This window comes from Lissotriton helveticus, chromosome 4_2 (genome assembly GCF_964261635.1).
Source record: "Lissotriton helveticus chromosome 4_2, aLisHel1.1, whole genome shotgun sequence".
Classification (NCBI taxonomy): Eukaryota; Metazoa; Chordata; class Amphibia; order Caudata; family Salamandridae; genus Lissotriton; species Lissotriton helveticus.
The window spans coordinates 95,783,073-95,808,288 of NC_136064.1; the positions used below are offsets into that span (position 1 = coordinate 95,783,073).

At 45.4% G+C, this 25,216-nt stretch overlaps 1 protein-coding gene across 4 annotated transcripts in view; it reads right to left on the reverse strand.

Annotated features, from left to right (window-relative positions):
* Positions 1–25,216, reverse strand: part of TEX11 (testis expressed 11) — an 853,291-nt gene that overhangs the window by 519,989 nt on the left and 308,086 nt on the right. For all 4 annotated transcript variants that reach the window (XM_078640006.1, XM_078640005.1, XM_078640008.1 and 1 more), the window contains one exon: positions 24,448–24,528. In XM_078640006.1, coding sequence (XP_078496132.1) covers positions 24,448–24,528 — 81 coding nt within the window. The remainder of the gene's footprint in view (positions 1–24,447; positions 24,529–25,216) is intronic.

A 25,216-nucleotide genomic window follows, 5' to 3' on the forward strand; every position in this document is an offset into this window, starting at 1 on the left:
TGGGCGTCCTGACTTTCGCAGTTGGTCCCGGTCACCTGCTCTACGTTCAGAAGTACAAAATTTTACAGAGCTTTTTTTTCGGGATCCCTCGATACTCTAACTCTGGAAGTTGGACTTCCGTCACTTTTCAGCGGGATGAACCTGGACAGCAGGTTGGCTCGCGGTTGAGAGTCGCTGACTTGGCTGGCCAGGTTGAATTAGTCCACCTATGGAGCTTTTTTCCAAAGTTGCTCCAAACTTTTGGAACTTCTTCCTGAAGTTCCTTAGAGGGTCCCAAAGTGTCCAGGGCCGGACTGGGAACCAAAACCGGCCCTGGCAAAGTGCTCGGCCAGCCCCCCCAACCCCCCGGGGGGGAGGGGGGCGAGCGCTTTGCCAGGGCCGCTTTTCAGCCGATTTTGTTACAGGGCCGTTTTTGCAGCTATGCTGCAAAAACGGCTCTGCAACAAAAACGGCCCCCAGGGCCCAAAACAGGCCCCCACCCTTGCGGCCGACCGGGGGATTGCCCGGTGCCCACAACGGCCAGTCCGGGCCTGAAAGTGTCCAAAACGTACCCCAAGCGTCTGGAAGCTCGAAGATGGTCTTTGAAAGTTTGGGACTTCAAGTTACACATCCACTTGGACAAAGCCCTTACAAATCCACTGGTAGTATTACAGGCAGGGTATTATTGGTGGTGATGGTCCAGGTGAACTCTGTTAACCTGTAGGCCACTCTTTAGTCCTCTTGAAGCAGGTTTGATCCACAGGGCTGTAGTTCCAGATTGTGCAGCAGGCGCAGTCAGTCAGAGTGCAGGGCCTGGTTGGTGCTAACCAAACTTCCAGCATGGATCCTTCTTCTTCCTCAAGTTTCAAGCAGCAGATCTGAGAGGCACTGCCACTCTTAGAAACGTATTCAGTGTTCTCTGAGGTCACACAGGAGAGCACACCTGTCCAATGATGTGCAGGATAACACCCTAGAGCATGACCATTTCCTCCAAAGTGTGGCACAATAGTCTCCCAGAAAGCACTATTTCTCCAAAATTCAATATGGCTAAAGTCCCAGCAGAGAGACAAGAGCTGCTTAAACCAACCTCCAGGATGGCTAATGTCCATATTGTCCTTCCCCCATGGCCTCTGCATATTCCTTCCCTAAGCCTGCCATCTGGCTGGGTAAAAAGAGTAGGGGTATAAATGAAACTGGTTTTTCCTGCTTGTCTCCTCCTTCTATTGAAGATTATTGTTTATGACCCCTCCCCTGGCTCTGGTATTCCCATGGAGCAGAAACCTCTCATTCCAGAATGGCTATTTAACCCCAGGGGCTACTTATCACCTTATCAAAGCAGCCAGGCTAATCCACTTAACTCTGACCAATCAGGACAGATCATTGGAAGGCTGAATTTTGGTTACAGACAAGAAAGTCTTATAAATTCTTATATGTACATTTTAGGATAAATTCAACAATGGCATATTGCTGGATTTATCAATACCATTATAGTAAGTCCCTGAATTATATTTTCATGATACTCCTGGCGGGAATTATTAGCTACTAACGTCTTGCCATGTTAACGTATGGGGCTGGGGATTTGCGATGGGGAAAATGACTTGGGCAATTTTTGCAACATCGATGCTTATAAAACATCCTTTACAAGGGCCCTGCCTATATCTATAGGCCTCTACACCCCTGGGAAGCCTAGGGGACACTTTAGGGGTTCTGAATATGTAAAAAATAATGTGGATCCTTACTCCACAGTGCTCCTAGCACAAAAGTCAATTTTGGAAAGTACTTTACTACAATATGGGAAGTGAAATGTGCAATTTCACTAAACCCAAGGCATATAAAACTTACTTTATAAGGATCCTCCTTATAAATACCTGACCCTCCACCCCTGTGACACCTAGGAGAGGCCCTGAGGGCAACTAATATGCCACAACATTGTAGTTTATTACTTTTTGAGTTCCCCAAGCACCAAAGTCGAGTTTGGGCACAATTTGGATATTAAAAGCAGTCCAGCAACACAGGGCTGCTTTTAAACTGACCTCAGGCCTCAGCATTGCACACATGCAAGTGCAGAAAGGGCTGCTGGCCTCTAAACTGCCATGTCCTATTATATACTAGGGACTTAAAGGTAGCTTTGATCCCCCTGCCCTATGACGTACTGGGGCCTTATAGAGGCGGTCATGCCAATCATTGAGGTATCCTAACTTAGAGTACCCTAGGATTGAAAGTGTGTGTGGTGTGATTGCACGGTCCTGAGGCGGAAGCCGGGACTTGAAGCTTTGCGATATTGCTGCTATTTGTTTTTAAAAAGCCCGATATAATTGCCGCTGATTTTAAAAGCGCTCTTGCACATTAATGTTTTAATATTGCACAGATTGCACACGGTGGTCTTGAACCGGAGCCAAATCCCCCCGCTGGTCCCGCCATCTTTAGTGAGGAGCAGGGCGAGCAGACTAGTGCTCCGCCCCTACTCGCATAAAATGGCACCCTTTCCTAGGAAGCGCAGCGGACGAGCACAGCGGGCGCGCCGAAGGATCGCCAAAGGTGAGCCCGTCTGCGCCCGTCCGCGCCGGACCCGCGGCCAGAGCCATAACCCCATGTCCGGTGCTACTGAGAGCCTTGACGGACTACTCTTATAACCGCAACACTCTTTTGGCCCTACGTGGCAACGGCAAACATCCAGACTGCATTACATTAGAAATGCGGGAAGATTGGCAGACCACTCCCCATTTCTGCACTAACTGTAAGCAGGCCCTTCCCAATCTTCTATGGCATACCAGCACAATTACCACGGCTTCATCTAAACCCTTGGTGAAGAAAAAACAAACCGCGGTAAAATGTCTGCTACTCAACGCCAGATCGCTGGTGAAGAACAGCAGAGAACTGGCAGATCTAATACAGGAAACCAAAGTTATGATAGCTTTCATAACGGAATCCTGGACAGACGCTGCTTCAGGCCCAGATATTGTTAAAGCTACCCCCCCTGACTACAAGTGTTTTGCCCAAAACAGAGAAAAGAGGAGAGGCGGAGGGCTGGCCATAATCTATCATAAATCGGTCAGAGGGTCCTTCCAGCCCGGCACCACCGACCTATTTGAAGCCCTAGATTTTAATTTCACTCTATCTAACCATCAAATCCTCAAAGGTTGTCTCATGTACAGGCCCCCTGGGCCCAAAACCCCTTTTCTCACAGGACTCACTAACCTGTTAGAAGAAGCGGTATGCGCCAATACATTCACTCTGCTAGGGGACTTCAATTTTCATCTGGAGAGTGACTCAGACCCAGATACCCTGGATCTCATTGAACTGCTGCATGGGGTAGAACTAAAACAAATGGTCAGTGGCTCGACCCATAGGGCGGGACACACCCTAGATGGGATTTTTTCAAACCATCCTTACCTTGAGGTGACGGGTGGTCGCCCGGTCTCCTGGTCGGACCATGCTGCTATCCACTTTGATATTAGCCTAGCCCCCCTACCAGACCGAGCAAGGTAAAAAACCCACCCAGAATAATTAGGAAGTGGAAAAGCATAGAAGGGAGGGCACTGGAGGATTTCTTGAGAACCTCTATGGTGCCCCCCCCCCCCCCAGTTATGGTGGAGGAAGCGGCCACCACGTACACGAACTGGCTGGAGGCAGCTTGCCTACACTTAGCTCCCCCTAAAATGTATCACTCTACACGTTCAAGTCCTTCAGCCCCCTGGTTCTCTGAGCATATTAGGGACCATAAAGTACTCTGTAAAAAACTTGAAAGTTCCTGGCGGAAAAATTACAGAGAGGAAGACAGAAGACTACTTAACGCTGAGCTGAGAGTGTACAAACACACGATCCAAAAGGCGAAATACGCTTATTTTACCAAACGCATCAAGGAAGCAAGTAACTCCCCTAAGGAACTATTTCATGCAGTATCATCCCTGGTGGCCCCCAAACCAGCGGAGATTCCCCCAAGCTGCGAATTATGCGAAGACCTGGCCAAATTCTTCCGGGAAAAGGTGGAAAAGATTTTCCTCCCGCTAGACAAGCAAGTTAAGATTGGAACCCCAGAAACTCAACCTGGAAAAAACAGTAACAAAGTGATGCTACTCAACTTCACCACCATCAGTGAGGAGGAGGTCAGGAACAGATTATAAAGGATAAAATCAGGTTCCCCGTCCGACCCCTGCCCAGCCACGGTGGCCAAATTAGCCCCCGCGTCCATGGCCGCAGGTCTTACCCCATTGTTCAATGCCATGCTGGACAACGGGGAATTTCCCTTGCGTTGGAAACAAGCTTCCATACTACCCCTGCTCAAAAAACCCAACCTAGAAATGACCGATCTGAATAACTTTCGGCCCATTGCTAGGCTACCCCTTCCAGCGAAAATCATGGAGGGTATTTTAACCACTTGGCTGCTAAGGGGTTTTCCCCTCCTACGCTGAGCTTTGATGTTTCCCATTATACATGACGAGTTGACCTTGTCATGAGCACAGCTCCAGTGTGCCTCATGACGAGTTCACCTTGTCATTAGCATGCAAGTGGTTAAACACACAGCTGAGTGCCTTCCTGGGGGCAGGTCAACGTCTAGATCCGTCACAGCATGGATTCCGGGCGGGGCACAGCACCGAATCCGCACTGACTAAATCAACAGAGAACATAAGAACGGTGATGGATGCAGGGGGCAGAGCTGCCCTGATCCTGCTGGACCTGTCTGCGGCCTTTGATACGGTCCACCACAAGTTATTGGTGGACCGACTGAGGGCTTGTGGGATTCAAGGAAAGGCACTTCAAATCCTGCAAGCCTTCCTTTCCGGCAGGACTCAGAAAGTGGCTTCAGGGGCCTTTGAATCCGACCCTTTTGTGCTCCCCTGCGGAGTTCCTCAGGGGTCCTCCCTGAGTCCAACTCTTTTTAACGTATACGTTTCTACCCTGGCGCCTTTGATCAGATCCTTTGGCTTCAACCTAACATCATACGCAGATGACACACAGATAGTGGTGTCACTGCTACCGGGTGAAACTGACAGCACAGCTGATAGGTTCAGAGGCTGCATGCCTGAGGTCAGCAACTGGATGGCTGAAAACTGCCTCAAATTGAATTCAGCAAAAACTGAAGTGATGCTGTTTGGGTCCAGAGACAACTTCTGGTCCCCACGCTGGTGGCCAGAGGAAATGGGGACCCCCATCACCGGTCACGAAGGTGAAAAACCTGGGTGTACTGATGGATGACTCTCTATCCTTCAGGCCTAAATAAATGCCCTTTCCTCAACTCCCCACTATGTGTTAAAAAGCATCCGGAAAGTTTTGCCGGTTCTTGCGGATGAGCACAAGAAGACAGTGGTCACAGGTTTGGTGATGTCCCGACTGGACTACTGCAACAGCCTTCTGCTGAATGCGCAACAGGGGATTCTAAACAAGCTCCAAATTCTGCAGAACGCAGCTGCCCGTCAGATTACAGGTACACCTAAGTTCACCTCGGCTGCACGGGACTTGGTGAAGCTACATTGGCTACCAGTTCGTAAAAGAATAATCTTTAAATCATTGTGCGTGGTCTTCAAGGCACTGAATGGCCTCGGCCCCCACTGTATGACCTTGCTCTTCCACTGGTACATACCGGTAAGATCCCTTAGGTCAGCTGAGCAGGGGCTGGTGGTAGTCCCAAGAGTCAGGAAAGCTCGTTGGGGGGGTAGGAGCGTTTCCTTGGGCGCTGCGAAAGCATGGAATGCATTGCCGCAAAACCTCAGACAGATGCCTGACCTTCTATCATTCAGAAGAGCTTTAAAGACCTGGCTTTTTACACACTAATTTTCTCCGCTCTCACACACTATTGTCAGTCAGCCAGCGCCAGGACACCTCCGGGTAACAGCGCGCTCTAAAAATGTGAAAAATAAATAAATAAGTGTATGTAGGTGTTTTCAGTGTATTCTAAGTGCCTAATTCAGCTTAGCACAGGCCCTGGGCCTGGTTAGGCAGAGCCCAGGGACAGTCAGAGTCAGTTACCACCAGTACATGTCAGCAAAAAATGGGAGGTGCCCAGGGCATAAGGTTGACTTTGCAACAGCGAGATATCATCAATTTGTGTTTCTAAGTCAACATATATTCCTACCTAATGTCCGTACCCAGTTTCTAGTGCCATGTTTGAAACATCCTCATCTCTCCTTCAGATTTTGTGAAACACATGTTTATGAGTAAGTTTTCTGAATTACATATTAATCAATATTTGAGTACACTACTTTTTCGGGTTAATAATCCAATTACACCTCTTTTCTGACAGACACTTAACAACTCCATTAGCTATGTTTACGTTCTGCTTGATCTCCACTCTGCCATCATTAGGAGTTTATTGGAGAAAATTATTCTTACGTCAGACAATTCTGTTACATTCCGACTCATCTCTCTCTTGTTTCCAGCAACTGTAAGAATATGTTGCGAATAGCATGTTGTTGATTTTTTTTACAGCTGCATACCCGCTTAACCGCGGCGGAAATTCCGCCGCAGTGCGGCGGTTTAGCGGAGTGGGCTGGGCCGCGTCGGCCAACAGACGTGCGCAGCACTACGGAGGTAGTGTTTGCGACGGCAGTTCGCCAACAGAAACATCGAAAGGGGTTATGGTGCCAAAGCCACTGTGATTTCGAGAGAATCATAAATTATTGGAGTGTCTGATTCCTGATAGTGTTAAACCTGTCAACATGTCTGGGTTGTAGAACCAAGGGAGGGACTAGGGGCTAGTTTAACGAGGTCCAGCGTACATGCCCCCAAGAGGCTATGTTACAAGACAGGTACGGAGTTCCTCTGTGTGATAGGTTCAAGAGGTATTGGGAATAAGCCACTCAAAGGGGTCACCAGGTGACCACTCTTGTGTGATAACAGGAGGGGGAATTCTCCTTTTAGAACTAGGGCTCTCACACACCCAGCAAGCTAGGTGTCATGCTTCATCATTTGAGCCTACCCCTCGTCAGGTCGGTGCTGCAATACCTGACGGGTACCCGAGACCGGGGCTCTTTGACGGGGATCTTTTGTTCCTGCCGGTGGGTGCAGTGGGGGTGAGGGGCCTAGTGTGTGTAGATGTCCGAGAAATGTGTGTTCAAATAGGTCAGTTAGTCCTATCCAAACTTTTATTCTGAAGGTAAACTGCCTAATTAAAAGGTGGAGAGGGGCCCAACCTAGTCGTAAGGCGTCTAGTGGTGAGTAACCTCCTCTCAAGTGATCCTCATGTTTCGTGTCTTAATTGTCAAACTGATCAGGACACTTCTTCAGGATCAATGTCATACTATCTACACTAAAAGGTAAGTGAGTGTTACATACCCATTTTCATACTAGACCTAAACTGTAAACAAGCATTGTTAGCTACAGTGGTCGGCGGATTTGTAAAAGGGAACACCAATTGGATACCTCTTGAACCTATCACACAGAGGAACTCGTACCTATCTTGTAACATAACAAGTCTGGGTTGTCAACAGGAGACATTTTCGCAAGGCATCAACTCCAGGACAGCTAAAGGGAAGAAAACATTGGGGTTAGATCTAAGGGAATGATATATGGTTAATAAGAGGGCCAAATAGCAGGAGATGGCACAAAAGGCACAGGGGAAAGTACAGAAGCAGTGCCAGGCTTCATAACGATGTTAAAGCCCTGGCCGCCTTACCTCCGTGAATGTTGAAGTACAGGCAATGACCCAACATCAATGGGACCAAAGTAGAAGCTCTGAGGGGAAAAAGCCAGCCTGACAATTGTGGTGGATAGGCTGGTTTCCCCAGAGCAAATTATGCCAAATGTCCTCCATAAAGCAGTCGATGCTGACAATGAGGTGAAGTTCCAGTCTGAGAAAATCAGGAGGAAATGGAATGTACTACTCCCATTTCTTTTATTTGCCTAAAGGGAGGTGTCACAAAAGAGCTCGTTTTAGCCCTTTAAGCTTTTCAATGGGTACCCTGTTAGAGGTATTTTAAGTCTAGTCCGCGAAGGGTAGGTGAAACCTCTAAAAAAAAAAAAAACAGGGCAAAGTAGACTTTGTGCTAGGCCGTGTTCCCATGTGGCAGAATACATGAAGACGGCTAACCAGAACCTAGAGATCAGCTAGGAGCTTATTAAGCACTGGTATGACAAGAAAGCTTCCTTAGTAGAGTACAAATCAGGTCAAAATGTGTGGGTGGTGAAGCCTGTGATTCCCAGGGTCCTCCAGAACAAGTAGAATAGGCTCTACACAGTGCTCACAAAGATGGGAGAGGCCACTTACCTGGTGGACCTTGGAACTCCCAGACACCCCCGTCGGGTGATCCATGTCAACCATTTAAAACCACACTCTGAGAGGGCGGACATAACTAGTCTCAGGGTGACTGATGAAAGAGAGGAGGAGGAGACTGAACCTCTGCCAGAACTCTTAATCAGTAATGCTCAGGATGGGTCAGTGGAGGGAGTAGTCCTCTCTCCTACAATGACTGAACAGCAGCAAAAGGACTGTTGCCAGTTATTAGAACAGTTTGCAGGACTGTTTTTCCTTACACCTGGCCAAAGCCAGAGGATTGCCTATGACATAGACACTGGTGACAGTTTACCTGTCAAGAACAAGATCTACAGGTTGTCAGATAAGGTCAAGACCAGCATTAAGGCAGAAGTTGCCAAGATGTTGAACCTGGGGTGACTGAGTCCTCCAGTAGGCCCTATGCTGGCCCTGGGGTGCTGGTGCCCAAGGCCAACCCAAAAAGGGGGAGCCAGTACTCATATTCTGTGTAGATAACAGAGGACTCAATGCTATCACTAAGACTGACGCACACCCCATCCCCAGAACTGATGAGCTTATTGACAAACTAGGGGCTGCCAAGTACCTAAGTACTTTTTACCTTACTTCTGGGTGCTGGCATATTGCCCTGACGGAGGAAAGGAGAGGTCAGCATTCTACTCTCCTAAGGCCCATCTTCATTTTAAAGTCATGCCCTTTGATCTGAAGAATGCCGCTGCCACCTTCCAAAGGCTGGTGAACAGGACACTGGAGCGTTTTAGTGCAGTGTGTCTTAATGGTACAGCTGTCTTTAGCTCCACATGGCAGTACCAACTGACCATCCTCAGGGAAGTACTTAGGGTCTTGCAACAGGCAGTCCTGCCTGCCAAGGCCAGCAACTGCCAGATGGGGCAGGGATCTGTGGTGTACCTTGGCCACCTTGTTGGTGGGAGACATGCGCTGCCTCTTAAAACCAAGCTTCAAACCATCAGTGCTTGGTAATCTCCCAAAACACAAACCCAGGTCAGAGCCTTTCTAGACCTGAATGGGTAACACAGGAGATCTGTGAAGTGGTATGGCACCATTGTTGGCCCCCTGACAGAACCGCAAAGAAACAGCCCAAGAAGGTAATTTAGTCTGATGAGTGTCAGAAGGCCTTGGACACGCTGAAAGAGACCCTGTGCCCAGCACCTGTATTCAAAGCACCCGACTCCAGCAAAGAGTTTGTGGTCCAAACAGATGCTTCAGGGCATATGATTGGGGTAGTACTGTCACAACGGAATGATGAAGGCCAGGACCAAGTAGTTGCCTTTATTAGTAGGTGACTCCTCCTCAGACAGCAGCACTGGAATGCCGTTGAGAGTGAAGCCTTTGTTGTGGTTTGGTGCCAGAAGAAGCTGAGACCCTAAGAATTTAAGACTCAATTTAAGGTTCAAACTTCCCATAGGCCTCTCAGATGGCTACTGCAGATGAGAGGGGGAAACCCCAGTTTGCTGAGGTGGTCAGTCTCCTTACAAGCAATAGACTTTACAGTAGAACACAGGCCAGCGACTGGCCATGCAACAGGTTCTTCCGCTTAGATGATGAGAACTACCAAGGAAATGGTTTGGCTGCTCCTCACCATTCACTTGGATGTGGGCCATGTAAGAAAATGCCTCTTTTTGCATGATCACCCTTTTTTGTAACTGAAGTTGGATTTTGGACTCCGTACACTGGGACCCTGCTAAACAGACACCCAGTGCATGTGGTCTGACCCCTAAAAACGTGTTGAAATTGTTAAAATCCTAATGGACACACTCAGCTTGCCAATTAGCCCCTAGTATATGGTTCCTCGGTACCCAGGGTCTGTAAGTAAAATGTTGCTAATGGATTGCAGCACATATTGTGCAACCACTATAGTGGCAATGGAAAGCATGTCTTAAGGCCTGCTCTTGTAGCCCGAGTGTGCAGTTTTAAAACTGCAAATTGGACCTGGCAAAATAAACCAAGCATAAATGTTCCTTTTTGATTCTTATAAGTCGGCCCTAAAGCGCCCGTAGGGCAAGGTGCATGATAATGTAAAGGTAGGACATGTCTAATTAAGTTCTACATGTCCTGGCAGTGAAAAATATCCAGTCAATGTTGACTGTGGTGGGACTGGTTCTCCCATTGAAAAGCACTGGGTTACATTACAAAAGTTTATAATGCATAACTTCAGTTTGGGAAGAGCTATAACAATGCTTCATGGATTCAAATTAATAGTAATTTAAGATCCAATCTAATGATCAAGTTAGATTTTATATTCCTATATTGAAAATGGCACTTTTAGAATGTCTGAAAAAGACTGATAGCCTCATCAGAGTTAATTCCAAACTGTCACCTGGCAGCCGGCTGAGAAGTGTGAATGGCTCCATGGAATGGGAAAAAAGGGCCTTGGCTGGGAGAAGGCGTGATCTCCTTCAAACAGGAGGGTCTGGGGATGTGCCCACCAACTGCATAAGTATCAAAGCCGCATCCCGAGTCACAGCAAGGTGTAACTCACACCTAGGCTTGCCCCTGCCATTGTCCAAGAAGCCAGAGTGGCACCAATGCAAGTGGAGGGGAGAACTGTTTGCAGGGGGAGTTACTAATTTCCTTAAACACACCACAGGGTGTGGCCTGAGCTCCGATCGGGGGAAAATTGGATCTGCCATGTTGGATTTTGTCAGAGCAGGCCACTGTGGAACTGTTTAGGGGCAAACCCACAGGACGTTATGTGACAGTGGGTAGGGTTGCCCCAGGGAACTTTTTCCCTATTGGCCACGGAGTTGCCACAAGCCACAAGTTTGTGCTGGGCATAAAAGTGGCAACGCTGTGTACCTTCTTCAGGACAACTCTCGAACTGTGCAACACAGAAGGAGGACTGCATTTGCTGTTAAACCTGTGTAGAGAAACTCAAAGGAATGGACCTGATCTCCACTTGCACCCAGGATTGAAGAGTTAGCTCCAAGGACTAGTTGGCTAGCGGCTTGTTAACTCCAGCAACAAGAAAGCTGCAGGACGCCAAAGATTCTGCAGAGCCTAGCTGACCAGTTCCAACTGGATTTGCCCTGGATGCTGCTGGTGGCTTCTGGGAGACTGAGTCCTAACCCTCAGTGGTGCCCAAAAGGTCCTGGACCCTTGACTGGTTTTAGTGTTTACTCCTTTTCCAACCACAATTGCAAGCCTGGGCACTAGAAACGTTTTTGAAGTTTTCACTAAAAGAACCAGAGGCTACCATTGAGCTGCTGCCGAGCCACAGCCGCTGACTTAAAACTACTGGTTGAACTCAACATGCTTGTTTGCCCTGCTGAAAGGTTCATGACTTCCCGAAACGTTTCTAAGTCGGAACATAGAGGACTTCACCTGGACCAAATCCAAGCAGTACCCTACCTACGATGAAACTTTCTTGGTCCTGATCACTCTGAGTTTTCTCGTGTTTGACATCGAGAGCCTCGAGCTTCTCGCCTCTTCAACTAAAAGTCTACTTTCTAACAATGGATAAATATGCCTGCTGCAGAAATCTTTAGTACCTAGAAAACAGGATCCAACTTTGCTAAAATAATTGGTTTGTTTTTTGTGCCTGCTACCAATGTCTGTAACTAAGAGAGTTCTGTATCTACCTTGACTTTTAGTAAATTGAATCTGAACTGATCTAACATCCCTTCATTTCACAGAAATGTTACTACAGGGGGATACATTTTCAAGGACTTCTTCATATCTCTTAAAGAGTCATCAAACTGATATTTCATGTTATTCAGATGAATATGTCTAAGACTTTTTAAAGGCAACTGAAGCAAATTAAATTATAATTTATCAATTAAAATTCTGCATACAAATGACTAAGGTTCTGTTGTGGTTACGTGCTGCAGTGTGAGGTCTAACAAGTACCCCTGTGCTTTTTTATTGCATGTTTTGGCGTCCTTCAAATTCTGCATTTTGATTTTAGAAAAAGGAATATCCGATTCATGTTTATAACAAGTAAATTGCCATTAGCATTGTGTTTGCAACGTGTTTGCTGAATTTATATTCACATGTACACTGCATGTAACTTAATAGATGTGTAAATATTCTGTGTTAAAATGCATAGAGACTTCTCCTGGTTTCTTCTGGGAGCCCATGATAGAAGGATAAATGTAAATCTAATATACAAAGTGATGACAAGAAAACTAAATTAGAGTGATGTATTTTGACCACTGAGGGAGTTGAATACTTGTGATCAAAGCATTCACAAAGGCTTTGGTCTATTTTGGAAAAAATACTTATTAAATAATGGAACTAACAGAAAAGATGGGATTTAAGTACTTTATGGAACCTTCCATGATTAGCAATTTTTTTAATGTTATACTATTCTAAATACTTTGTGGGAAAACAGAAAAATCCATGCACCCAAACCTAGAAAGCTTGATATGTGGGAACAACAGCAAAATTATGAAGCCATACCAAAGCGAATCGAGGAGGTGCCATGCTTAGAAGGTGGAATTAATGCATTTAGGCCCTTTCTTAAGGGGCTAGACAAATGGACTTAAAGTTGATCCACTGCCAAGTGGAGAGCCATGGAATTTCAAGAGGACTTCAGAGATCCGAATCAAATTTGTGGAGGTTGATAAGGGAAACATCCTTTACAACGCAATTTTCACTACGCAGTACCTTTACAACGCAGGTTTAACAACGAAAGTCATTACAACGAATTGCGCTGGGGGGGCGCTGCAGGATAGGGAATAGTTTAATTTACTATCCCAAACCTTCCCTACTATCCACGGGGACTGGAGCTGGAATAGTAAATTAAACTATTCACTACCCAGCGCCCCCCCAACGCAATTCGTTGTAACGACTTGCGTTGTAAAACCTGCGTTGTAAAGGCATGCGTAGTAAAAGCATGTGTTATGATGACATACATCCGGTTGATAACAAACCTAAGTTCTATATTCTGGAGCAAGTGCAACCTCTAGATCATATCAGAAAATATCCACAGCATGCAAGTATGTGCTTAGTAAATTATGAACAGCAGAATGCAGATGTTGAGGAATGAAAGAATCTTTTTCAGCACCCAGATACCACTAGGGTGACAGTGTTGCACTTTACAAATGCTGTTTGATTGATTCATTGCTTGATTGATTTCAGCAGTCTCATCTGATAGAGACAGGCCGAGGTCACAGAGCCCACGTGTTCCCTCACAGACAGATACTTTTCAAATCAAAAGTCGAAGTTCCTAACCTAGGTAAGGGCTGAGTAGGACAGCCCAAGCTGCTGGGGCAAATGCATTGCCTTTGTCGCCTGTTAAAGCCATAATCAATACTTTAATCTTGTTGGTGTCGAGATTCAGATACAAATACTACACATGCACAATAGGGTGGCAGACAGTATGTTGAAGCTCAGACAGAGATCAGTCAAAGCACAGGACAAGGTGAGCGTCAACAGCATGAGACCCAAACCCCGCACCACAAAATATAATCATCGCCCCCAGTGCCTGACATTAAATGAGATGGTAGAAAGGGAGTAGCAATGTGAAACTTTCAAGAGCCCGCTGATTGTGCAGAACAAACCTGTGGGTGTACAAATATCTGGCTCTGACTAGAAAGGAAGGAGGAGCATCAGGACAGGGTCAGCCTATGTGGGCCTACGGGCACCAGACTGGGGATCAAAATGGCGTCATTCGTGGTGTGAACCACGGGTGAATATTGTGCCACAAAGAGACACAAATCTACTCGATGATTGTTAACCACAGATAAAGATTCCCAAAAAGACCTTCTTTGGAAGGATACTGTGACTTCTCAAAAAAGCTGCAATGCCAACATTTTTTAAGAAAGGCCACACTCCTTCTAGTGATTAATCACCAACACTTCCTATCAGGACTAATATGTTTTTAATGGGCAGTAAAACATAGCTCAGCAGTACTGCTATATTTGTCATCAAACGGTACATCCGTTTTTCAGCAAGTTTGTCGTATTGCTGCACTTGCCAAAACGATTCATAACAGGGGGTGGTGATGGACAGAGTATCTGAATTAAGCAGAACACTCCTACCCAGTCAAAAGATCAGGGCTTGATCCATCACCGTTAAGCTTGTTTCCTTTCCGGTAAAGAATTGGCTTGGTAGTTTGGTCTGCCTTGTTCCCATGATGCACTGGGCCAGGGACAGACTAATTTGCATGTAGCCAGGTTCTGAACTGGGATGGTGCAGTGAGCTAAAAAACGGTGATGGATCAAGCCCTGATCTGTTGACTGGGTAGGAGTGTTCTGCTTAATTCAGATACTCTGTCCATTACCACCCCCTTTTCTGAATCGTTTTGGCCACCATAAGCGTGGCAGGGTATGCTCAGATGTGAGTCCCTTGCTCACTGCACCATCAGGATTCAAGCAAGCCGGGCCGACGACGGCTGAAATGCCAGAAACCGGTCCCCGGAAGCTTGTTTCCTTTCCGGTAAAGAATTGGCTTGGTAGTTTGGTCTGCCCTGTTCCCATGATGCACTGGGCCAGGGACAGACTAATTTGCATGTAGCCAGGTTCTGAACTGGGATGGTGCAGTGAGCTAAAAAACGGTGATGGATGAAGCCCTGATCTGTTGACTGGGTAGGAGTGTTCTGCTTAATTCAGATACTCTGTCCATCACCACCCCCTTTTCTGAATAGCACTTGCCAAAAGGCCTCCTATACTTTTAATAGAGCTGTAGAGATGTGTGGCCACAGGACTGCAATGTTTTAGTGAAACAGTCTCAAACTATCTTTACATACCTGGTATTTTATTGACATTGCAGGAATTTCTTGTAGTGGAATGTCAAACTTCAATCAGAGAGCACTGATTCTTCTCTGACACTGACCCTTTTCATCTAGTGCAGTTCTGTTTTCAATGGGAAGGTATCATACATGAATAATATAGCACTTATTATAGGTATATAGATAACTCCATGTTTAGCTGTGTATTTAAACCGAGCATCAGAGTGCTGAGAACCGATCTTACATAAAAATTGGATGCATAATTAAGTCTATCCCTGCCATGAGATGCTGCATTAAGCACCTGTGGATAATACGATGCTATATAGTTCAATGCGTCCTTGCTAGCAGCCTCCGCACTGAATACTTTTTCTGTACATATAGATGCTGTTTTTGCGCCTCTTAGCACCAGTTTGTGGTTTCATATGCCTGTTCTCAAAAAATTGTGAAATACAGGGTGCTCCAATATCATTTGATAAATGATACTGGCTGGTTAGGTCTCGGCCTAGAGACGCGCAAAGCGCGTTCTCGGCAGAGAACTATTGTAATCATGTCAGCCGCCAAAGCCGACAAAAGGAGACAAGAGCTGTGCACGCGCCCAGCAATCCTAATTGGAGAGGGAGCGACAAGTGCTGGCCACTCGCGGATTCAGTCGCGCGCACGCTCACGGCGCCAGCGTCCCCGCCGCGCGCCGATCACTGCTCTCTTCCTGGCCGGCATTGAGAAGTTTCGCAATGCAGTGAGGGCACTGAGAGGTAGGTGCTTGTTCAGAATAGGCAGGCCCTTGGTCTCGCGCGTTCTTTGCTATTGTGTCTGAGTGTCCGCCTTTTATTGCATTACTATACCTCTACTTGTACTTTTTGCTCTTTTGCAACTTGCGCACATGCCCCTCCCCTCCCGTAATGTACCGTTCGCTGCCTCCTGTATTCTGTTCGTTCTTCATTGACATCATTGACACTTTTGTCTCATGCCACTTAACGTTTCTTTTAGAGGTGTATTCAATGTAATTATTACCCAATGACGCATACCTTAGCTCACTTCCCCCTTTTCTCCTTGACCCCCTATCTCACCCCGCTCGCGGCACCACCACATGTCCGTCCTGTGGCCCCCATGCCCCCTTTCACCTCCACCGATCCACCAAACCCCTCCATCCATCGCACCCACTGCTGTGCTCAGCCCGGTCGAGGCCTGCTCATGCCAAATTGGCCTTCTGTCCTTTAGCAGTTAGTTTTTGAGAACCGTTACACCGCCTAATCCTAACACGTTACACCGCCTAATCCTAACCCTTTACTGTCTAGTCATGTCCTGGAAAAGCGGAAGTTTGGCCATTGGCAGTAACACAAAATTATGGGTGTTCTCTGCGAAATGTGATAGGGCATGTCCCTTCCCTATGTATATAGAAATAACCATAATCACCAGCCTCTTCTCTGTGTGTCTTTTATGTAACTCATGTAATCCTAAATCCTCCTTCTTTGCAACTAGTTCTTAATAAAGCGCTCTGACACCTTCGGGTAAAGTTCGCCCTATATAACCTTGCCTTAAATAAAGCGGGAGTGATTGGTAAACCGACGCCGCACCTAACAGGAGTACCAACTACCCAGGGGAGAGCCACGGACTAGCGACCGATGCGAGGGAGTCATTCCTCCTACTCCTTGTTCCCTCCTCCTTCGCCTCGCGTCCCCCACTGCCCCGCCATATTTCGCCACTCCCTGCCCTGCCCATCGTTAAACGTATCTTTTCCAGATATGAATTATCAACTGCAAAACGCCACTTCCATTCTTAGACGCCTCCGAACTTTAGTGTTTTCCCCACAGTTCGACTAATTTTTAGTGACAACGTATATCCTGCGCTAATCTTAAATTATTTAGACGAGGGCGCTAAGGACCTAGTAGAGAAAAAGTTATTTATACCCGTGTATCAGTTGTTTATGAATGCCACCTACGTCCATGCTAAGGGACAAGGGCTGCAAACTGCGTGAGGTGGCGCTTCCGGTGGCCACAATGTATAGCGCTTCATAGCAAATTTGTAAGCGCTGTAAATTAAGGCAAATCAATGTACTGCGACTTAGACTGTCAGCCTCGAGAAGATCAAAGACTGAGTTAGCTATGGGCCGGTTTATTGCCTATGAAAGACCTGTATGTGAGTTACGTTTGGTGCTGTATTTTTAATGCGTTGGTGCGTATGTGACTTTAACTTACACTTGTTTTATTTCTCCACATTCGTTCGGCCACTAAAGTGCTTTCTGCCGGACAAAACAGTGACAGTTCCATCTGCTATTGTTACTCACGCGCTTGATGCACGGAGGCTGTGCCTTCCCTCGAAAACAGAGCCCCCAGTACCGAGAACCAGCCCCTCCCCTCTTGTTACGCCACTCTTCGATCCTCAGCCCCATGACACTAAGGGGCATCTACTACCCAGCCCCCATCTCCGTAACCTTCAAACGAGCCTCCAACCATTCCACTCCATCCTCCTTTTATTTATTTATTTATTTATTTATGCATTTTTATATAGCGCGGACTTTACCCGAAGGCGTCAGAGCGCTTCACAATAGGAACAGAAATGAAACATAATGAGAAACATTACAAAAGAACAGATTACAAAAGCATACGTTACGTTACATAAGGTAATAGTGACAATTGTGAGCAAACAAAATACATCAGGTAGTAAAAATTGTGAGCAACCAAAAATACATGAGGTAGTAAAGGTGATAGTGACAATTGTGAGCAAACAAAATACATGAGGTAGTAAAAATTGTGAGCAACCAAAAATACATGAGGTAGTAAAAAGTGCACAAGAGGAAAAAGTGACAATTGTGCAGTTACAAGAGAAAACAAAGTATAATTTGAGGTATAATACTGCAATAAGTGCTAGACACTCAGGCACAAGAACAAGCGTTACGTAGGCAAAGGTGGCACTTGTGCAAGTATCAAAGGTAAAAACATGTGAGAGGTAGCAAACCGTGTGTTACAAGGGCAAAGTGGTGTGTGCATGTTACAAAAGGGCACCAAACACAAGTACATGGAAAATACTGCAAAAAGGCAGACACTCCAACCACAGGAATATACTGGGAAGCACTTCCATGGTCATGGAAAGTAGAAATTATCAGTAGTGGGAAGTCTTCCTCACAAATAGCAAGAGGACGTGAATTACTTTTGGAGGTGTCTCTGGAGGAGGAGAACTTTGAGGTCCCTTTTGAAGGCCTGGGAGGAGGCGGTGGTCCGGAGCTGAGGCGGAAAGGAGTTCCAGATTCTCACCGCGTTGCCTGAAAAGGATTGGGCCATTGTTCTTTCCTTCTTGAAAGTGGGAGGTTCAAGCAGTAGATTCTCCGCATTGCGTGAAGGTCTAGAGCCTCCAGAGAGTTTCAGTTTATTCGCCAGGTAGCGGGGAGAGGAGGAGTGCAAGGCTTTGTGGGTGATACAGGCGGTCTTGTAGATAGCTCTAGCCTCGAAGGGGAGCCAGCGGAGGGTGGATAACATCGGTGTGATGTGATCGCTTCTGTTGGCCCCATAAATGAAACGAGCTGCTGAATGGAAGACAGACTTAAGTGGGGACAGGTGAGATTTGGGGAGGCCAGTAAGAAGAGAATTGCAGTAGTCTAGTCTGGAGAGGACTAGACTTTTTTCCGCCGCCCGAGGGGGGGGCATCTCTCCACACTTATCCAGCAATCCTGTCTTCCTCGACTCACAGACTAAGACCCCTGGCTCACATCACCAACCGCCCCTTGCATATCCTTGAGCCCCCCCGCCCCGTGGAGGAGCACACCCTCTACTTCTGGCCCCTCTGGCCACAATCCCTCCATGCCCTTCCTTATTTCTTCCCTGCGCCCGACCCTTCCGTGGGCCCCCCTCCCCAAGACTTTGCACTTGACCTACTCGTGCTCGACCTCATCCCCCCTCGCTATTGTTGTTGCCTGGGCACTATGACACCCTGCCCACATATTCAATAGAAATAGTCATTGCTGTCTCCTCAAAATACTTATTCAGTCCAATACTTTATGATACTCATGTTTGGATGAACAGTTTAATGACACTCAAGCAGGCCACACACACAGCCGTCACACACACAGCCGCCACACACACAGCCGCCACACACACAGCCGCCACACACACAGCCGCCACACACACAGCCACACACACCCACAGCCACACACACAACCACACACACACAGCCACACATACACAACCACACACACACATACACACAACCACACACACACAGCCACATACACACAGCCACATACACACATACACACAGCCACATACACACAGCCACATACACACAGCCACACACACACAGCCACACACACAGCCACACACACACACACAGCCACACACACACCCACACACACACACAGCCACACACACACACAACCACACACACACACACACACAACCACACACAACCACACCACACACACACAACCACACACACAACCACACACACAACCACACTGTCAGTGCACACTTTCATCAGGCACAGGCATCATCAGTTGTCAGTGCACGCTTTCACTGGGCACAAACACCACCAGCCGTCAGTGCACGCTTTTACCGGGCCCAAACACCACCAGCTGTCAGTGCATGCTCTCATCAAACACACACCACCAGCCGTCAGTGCACACTTTAACCAGGTACACACACCACCAACCGTCAGTACACGCTTCCACCAGGCACACACACCACCAGCCGGCAGTGCACACTTCCACCAGGCACACACACCACCAGCCATCAGTGCACACATCAATTGTTAACGCATCCACAAATAACTATTGTAGCAATCGCAGTATGGCGCACTTTACTTTCAAATATAGTCATCTAAAGCGCAGCATGCCACCACTGCTACAAAAATAAATACACATTTTTTTGGCCTACAATTTATAGACTTTTGGTGCAATTAATGTTGCAATATTAAGCAATGCCAATAGCTCAAACTTAATTAACCCGAGACCTATTGCATTGTAAATGCTTGTTTTTCTTTAGGGATGAGGTTTGTGTACTCTTAAGATACGGAAATATTACAATTCATGAGCTTACTACCACCCTAGCACATCACTCTAGACACACACTGTACACCTGCAACCAGGACTGGCCATCGAATGAAATGTGATACCGCATGGTGTTGTGAAACTAACAAAATTGAGACCAAAATTGTTTTTTACTGCCTGTAATGCCCTTTATGAATATGTCCGTGGTATAATCGTGGAGGTACAGATTTCTTAAACTACACATGAAGGAGCCTGATAGAAATACAGGTCGGTCATACCGGGAGGAAACAGACATATGAGTCTTGGGAAGAGGGGCTAGAGAGAAAAGAAAGAGAATATGTGGGAAACTGAGATAATAGAGAGAAGGGGGTCCAGAAAGGCAAAAAGAACGCTGGGGAGATAGCACAAGAAGGAGGACGTCAGAGAGCACAATGACAAACACGAGGTGGCGGCAGGATGAAGACAGAGAAGACAATGTGTAAAAGAAGGAGGAGCAAGAAAGCATACAAATATATGTAGAGGTAGCTATGTTTATAAATAGGAGTAATTAAAAGAGGGAAACAAAACAGAAGAGGAAAATGGGGTTGTATAATAGATGCAAGAGGACGAGAAAGACAAAGGAATGAGGGAGAGAACAGGAGAACACGGGAGAGAAAGAAGAGAAAGGGAATGATTGCGGTGTGAGAGAACCGGAGAGAGCAGAAGGCGAAGAGAGACATACAGAAGAAAGCAGGCCACAGTACAGGGATACATGGTGACAGAGACAGAATGAACAGAGGAGACAAAAAGATGAGGAGAGTAAGAATCAGCAATAGAGGAGCAAAAGGAGGGAGGGGGGAAGTGGACAAAAGATAGTTAAGTCATTCTGTTGAATTTAAACCTTATCAAGTTTTGACCAGTGTTACTGCACTTTCTAAACAATTTTCCCATTATTTTTTTTATTTTTTTTTATTTTTTATAATGGTCTTAGAATAGAAGCTAAAAATCCTTTACAAAGAGATCCTATCCTATCCTCTCGCAAGGTCCTACCTGCTACCATGTCTAGATGTGTTGCTGCTACCTGTCCACCCCAGGTCTTCCTTTGCGCTGCCCCTTCAGCATAACCTGCGTGCAACAATGATGGGGGCATGCCTATGTTTGTCACTATGAGCCTATTTGATTATAATGGAGTTTATACCACCAGTCCGGGAAACTGCACCCTTTACAAAGGTGGCCAATGTTTTCCAGACTTCGTCCAAGGTGAAAGCTGGCTCATCCTGCCCCCTACTTGACTTGCAGCTTTAAAAAAAAATGTTACAAAAAGATACCAGTCAAGTGACTTATCTGCTTCATAAACTCGAATTAAATCACACCATGATGTACAAAATATTACTGGTTGAGCGGTGCTCTGTATGGTAACATTTTCCAAAATTACACAATATACAGCCAGATTCATCAAAGGTAAATCGGCTCGCAAAGGGCCAGATTCTGCAAATCTGGCCCTTTGCGAGCACTATTTTTGCATTTGGGATTCATCATCCCAAATGCAAAAATCGCATTTGTAGAAATCGCAAATTTGCGAAGAATTGCATTTAAGGAATCTCAATTAGAGATTCCTTAAATGCAATTCATTAACCATTTAAAAATTGCGAATTCGCAATCTGGGGCCGCTATTTACCGCGAAGTCTTACTTCGTGGTAAATAGCGAAAACTTAGAAAAATGCACTTAAGTGCATTTTTTTAAGTTGTATGTTACACACACACATTTCCTTTGGACGTGTGTGTGCGCAACACCAGTGTACATGATCATTTCAGGGGTGCTACAGGGTGTCCTTTGGACACCCTGGCACCCTTGAAATCGCATCCTTATTTGAGCCTTTAGGCCCATAGGAATGAATGGGGAAGTCATTCCTTATTTGCGATTAGCAATTTGCGAATCGCAAATAAGGAGGCAGTAGAAATCGCTATAATTTGTGCGATTTCTATATGAATCCCGTTTTGCGAGTCCTTAATAGCGATTCCTTAATAATCGCTATTAAGGACTCGCAAAACGGGACTTTGATGAATCTGGGGGTTATTCCTTTGGTCGAATAACACCAATAATCCATTGTGGGCTTGAACACCTGATCGTAAGGTACGATTTGATCCTACAAATATCAGGGGGAAATCCACATCCAGATCCCCTCTTTGGGGACACGTCATTACTGAGGGCCATGCCCCACCCCCAAACATGTACTCCTGGCTACGAGCCTGCTTTTAGTCTACATAGAGCGATGGCGGAATCATGAGTGATTTAAAAAAAAAAAAATTCCTTTGGCACTTAGTCAAACATGCTCTAGAATGAATGTATGTAATATTGTGGTATATGAGAGATGTGATGAAATGTACTCGATGTGTCGCTTAGTCAAGGTTATTCTTATGCCTTTCACAGATCTCACTTAACCGGGAGACTGTCACAGGGAGTGTCTCTAGGTAGTCGAGCATTGCACAGCCACAAAAAGTCAACCATACAGTTATTATATTATCATTAATAATCAATGTTTATTTTTGTTAAAAACTGTTGAAAAGTGGAAAAAGTACATGCCTTAACATGCTATGATTGTATTTTTATAGAACAAAAAAAAAAAAAAAAATTTAGATATTGTTTTTTATTTCCAGATGTTTGTTTCATCCCCTCCCAGTCAACACCCCCAGCCCTGACGAAGGTGTGGCCCTTCTGGCCTGTCACCGAAACGCGCGTCGGCTTGTGTTTCCAGAAAATACGGCACACTGTTTAATATTCATTAGGAGCCGTATTAATGTCACCTATCTGGAATAACATTCTGATTTATGCAACAAACTCACTAATTCTATGTTGCATACGCCAGGACGATAGGGATGCGTGGAAGAATGAAAGTTGAATGATAGAATGTTAGGTAGATTAATTTGGTAATTGAGAACATGAGGGTATGATTGAAGTATGACTTGTTACTGGGTAGGCTCCAAAATAGGATGAATTTCTCTTATTCTTATCTTTATCTCTTTTTGCATTAATATATGTTGTTTGATATTTTGTGGAATTAAAATGTTATCTATTTTTGTACGATCCTTTTTACATCAACTGAAAGAATATATAAAAAAATAAAAGAATATATATTTGCTAAAAACTGGCTGTTGGGTATAATTGGATTGACCTCTTTTGTTATGTGCATTGCTAGACTCCTAGGTTAATCACCCCACATACATTGGGATCCTATTGTTAGGACCATTGCATCATTAGGCGGGGTTACGTTCTTTTTTCTATTTTCCAGGAATCATGAGTGAAGGCTTGTCTACGCAACTTACGCTCTAGTGTTTTCGATGTTTCCCAAGATGGTGTCTGCTTTGCCAGCTCGTAAGGGTCTCACGGGTAAAAGGACACTCCTTGTGATACTCACTGGCTATATCTGCATGGTCACTAAATTACCAAGTACCGAAGTCTTATGCTTTAACGTTTTAGCCGGTGCACATAAAGATAATTAAACCAAGTATCTCAAACAATAGATCTTACACTGAAATCACAAAAAAGATGATGAACACATGACAATAGAAAAAAAAGAATCCAGTAAAAGCCGAACCCATTACTTGATAAGAATTCGAAAACGCTGGCTCGGTCTCATCAAACACAGCAGGACGCTTTTTTTCGGGGTCATTTTCAGTAAGGGTCTAGTAAGTAATTCAAACATTCACACCTAAAAGGTAGAACTAGGTAGAACCCCCAACTGACCACTTTTTTTCAGCAGGAGTTTCATCACATAAGAAGCAAGAGCAAACATCTGTAGAAACTGATAGGACCCCAGAAGTAATTACATTTTTCTTTTAGCTTTCTCTTGCTAAACTACTTACTTGTTTGATGATGACTTGTAAAAAAGGCATTTTCTTCATTTAAGTTCATTTCTTATTTTTTAGATCTTTTCCCAGGAATAGCCATGCCTGTCCATAAGCAAATCTTAATCTTAAATATCCTTCATTTGCTGCTAACTAATAGACTATGCATTGACTGTGCATTTCTGCCGTTTTGGAAGTGTTTTAAATGAATGGAATCAAACGCAAATGGTGGCCTGTTTAATACATATTTGTCATCTGATGTTTTCTAAAAGGCAAGGTGTGAATCAAATTACCCTTTTGCATTCCGTTATCACAATTTAAAGGTGAAAATGTTAGCAATTGGAAGATGAAGTATTCATAACAGTAGCATACCGAACAGCCAAGTTAGATATAACTTAACGCCAAAACCGCCGCGGTGCAGGCTTTCTAAAGGGTGGGCGGGGCCGCGTCGGCCGTTGGACGTGCGCAGCACTAGGGAGGTAGCGCTCGCGACGTCCAACGGCCGACGGCAGCACGCAACAGGTTAAACAATAACATTGGTTACACATTTTAAGGCTCGTGAATGCCAAATTAAGCACACCACTAAACGATTATAATGAGATTTTCTGTTCACACAGCCTGTCACAGAAAGGTCTAAAGGTGGTCATGACGTATCATATATATACAGTTTTCTACAGAGCTGGCTTGATATCTATACAATCATCTAGGTGAGGAGAATGCAAGAAATCTAAAGTGCTAGAAAGAAACCTAGAAAGTGCCTTCACACACCTCTTTTGGAAGCCTCATCAACATCTCCTTGCAGCGCTGCACACAACTGGAAGCTTTCGAAAAAATATCTTGAGCAACAGCCTGGGGAGGAAAATGTAAATATTACAAATAAGTCACAGCGGGAGCTATCTGGCGATGTATGAATATGGGTGTCTGTGTCAGAATAGAAGCAATACTGCTCTGTCCAGTCAGTTTATATACATGAGGTCTTACATATTCCTTTTCACGCATCGCCACTTATGACACACGAGCATTATTTGCTTGATATGCTGGCAAGAGCTTGGCTAGGTTTCTTAAATAAAGAATTAAATCATGTTACTTACTTGAAAGCTGCATTCTGCATTATTAGGTTCTTCCTTTGATCACCATACCTGGTTAATGGACAAGTCTTATAAGTATGATGTCAGCCTTAGTAATAAACACTGTACCTAAAGCTGTAAACTAGCATCATTTCATGGTAGTCCCAGGTTGTTAGTCCACAGTACTAAGCATACAGGGATTTGAAGACCATCTCTATGATGGGAAAAGTGTAACTACACACCCCAGCATGTTTAGCCTGACGTAAAGTCCCTAAGGTCGGACTCCATTTTATGTAGGTTCTGACTCCTTCTTTGGTAATGTAGATTGCCATCTTCCCAATTTTAGACAACAGAAGGTTCCATCTTTTCCCATTTATGCAGAATCATAGTCATGTCTGCCATTTGACGCAGATGTTGTCTGATCTTATCTTTCCAAGAACTATTAAAGCATCAAGTCATTCGACTAATAA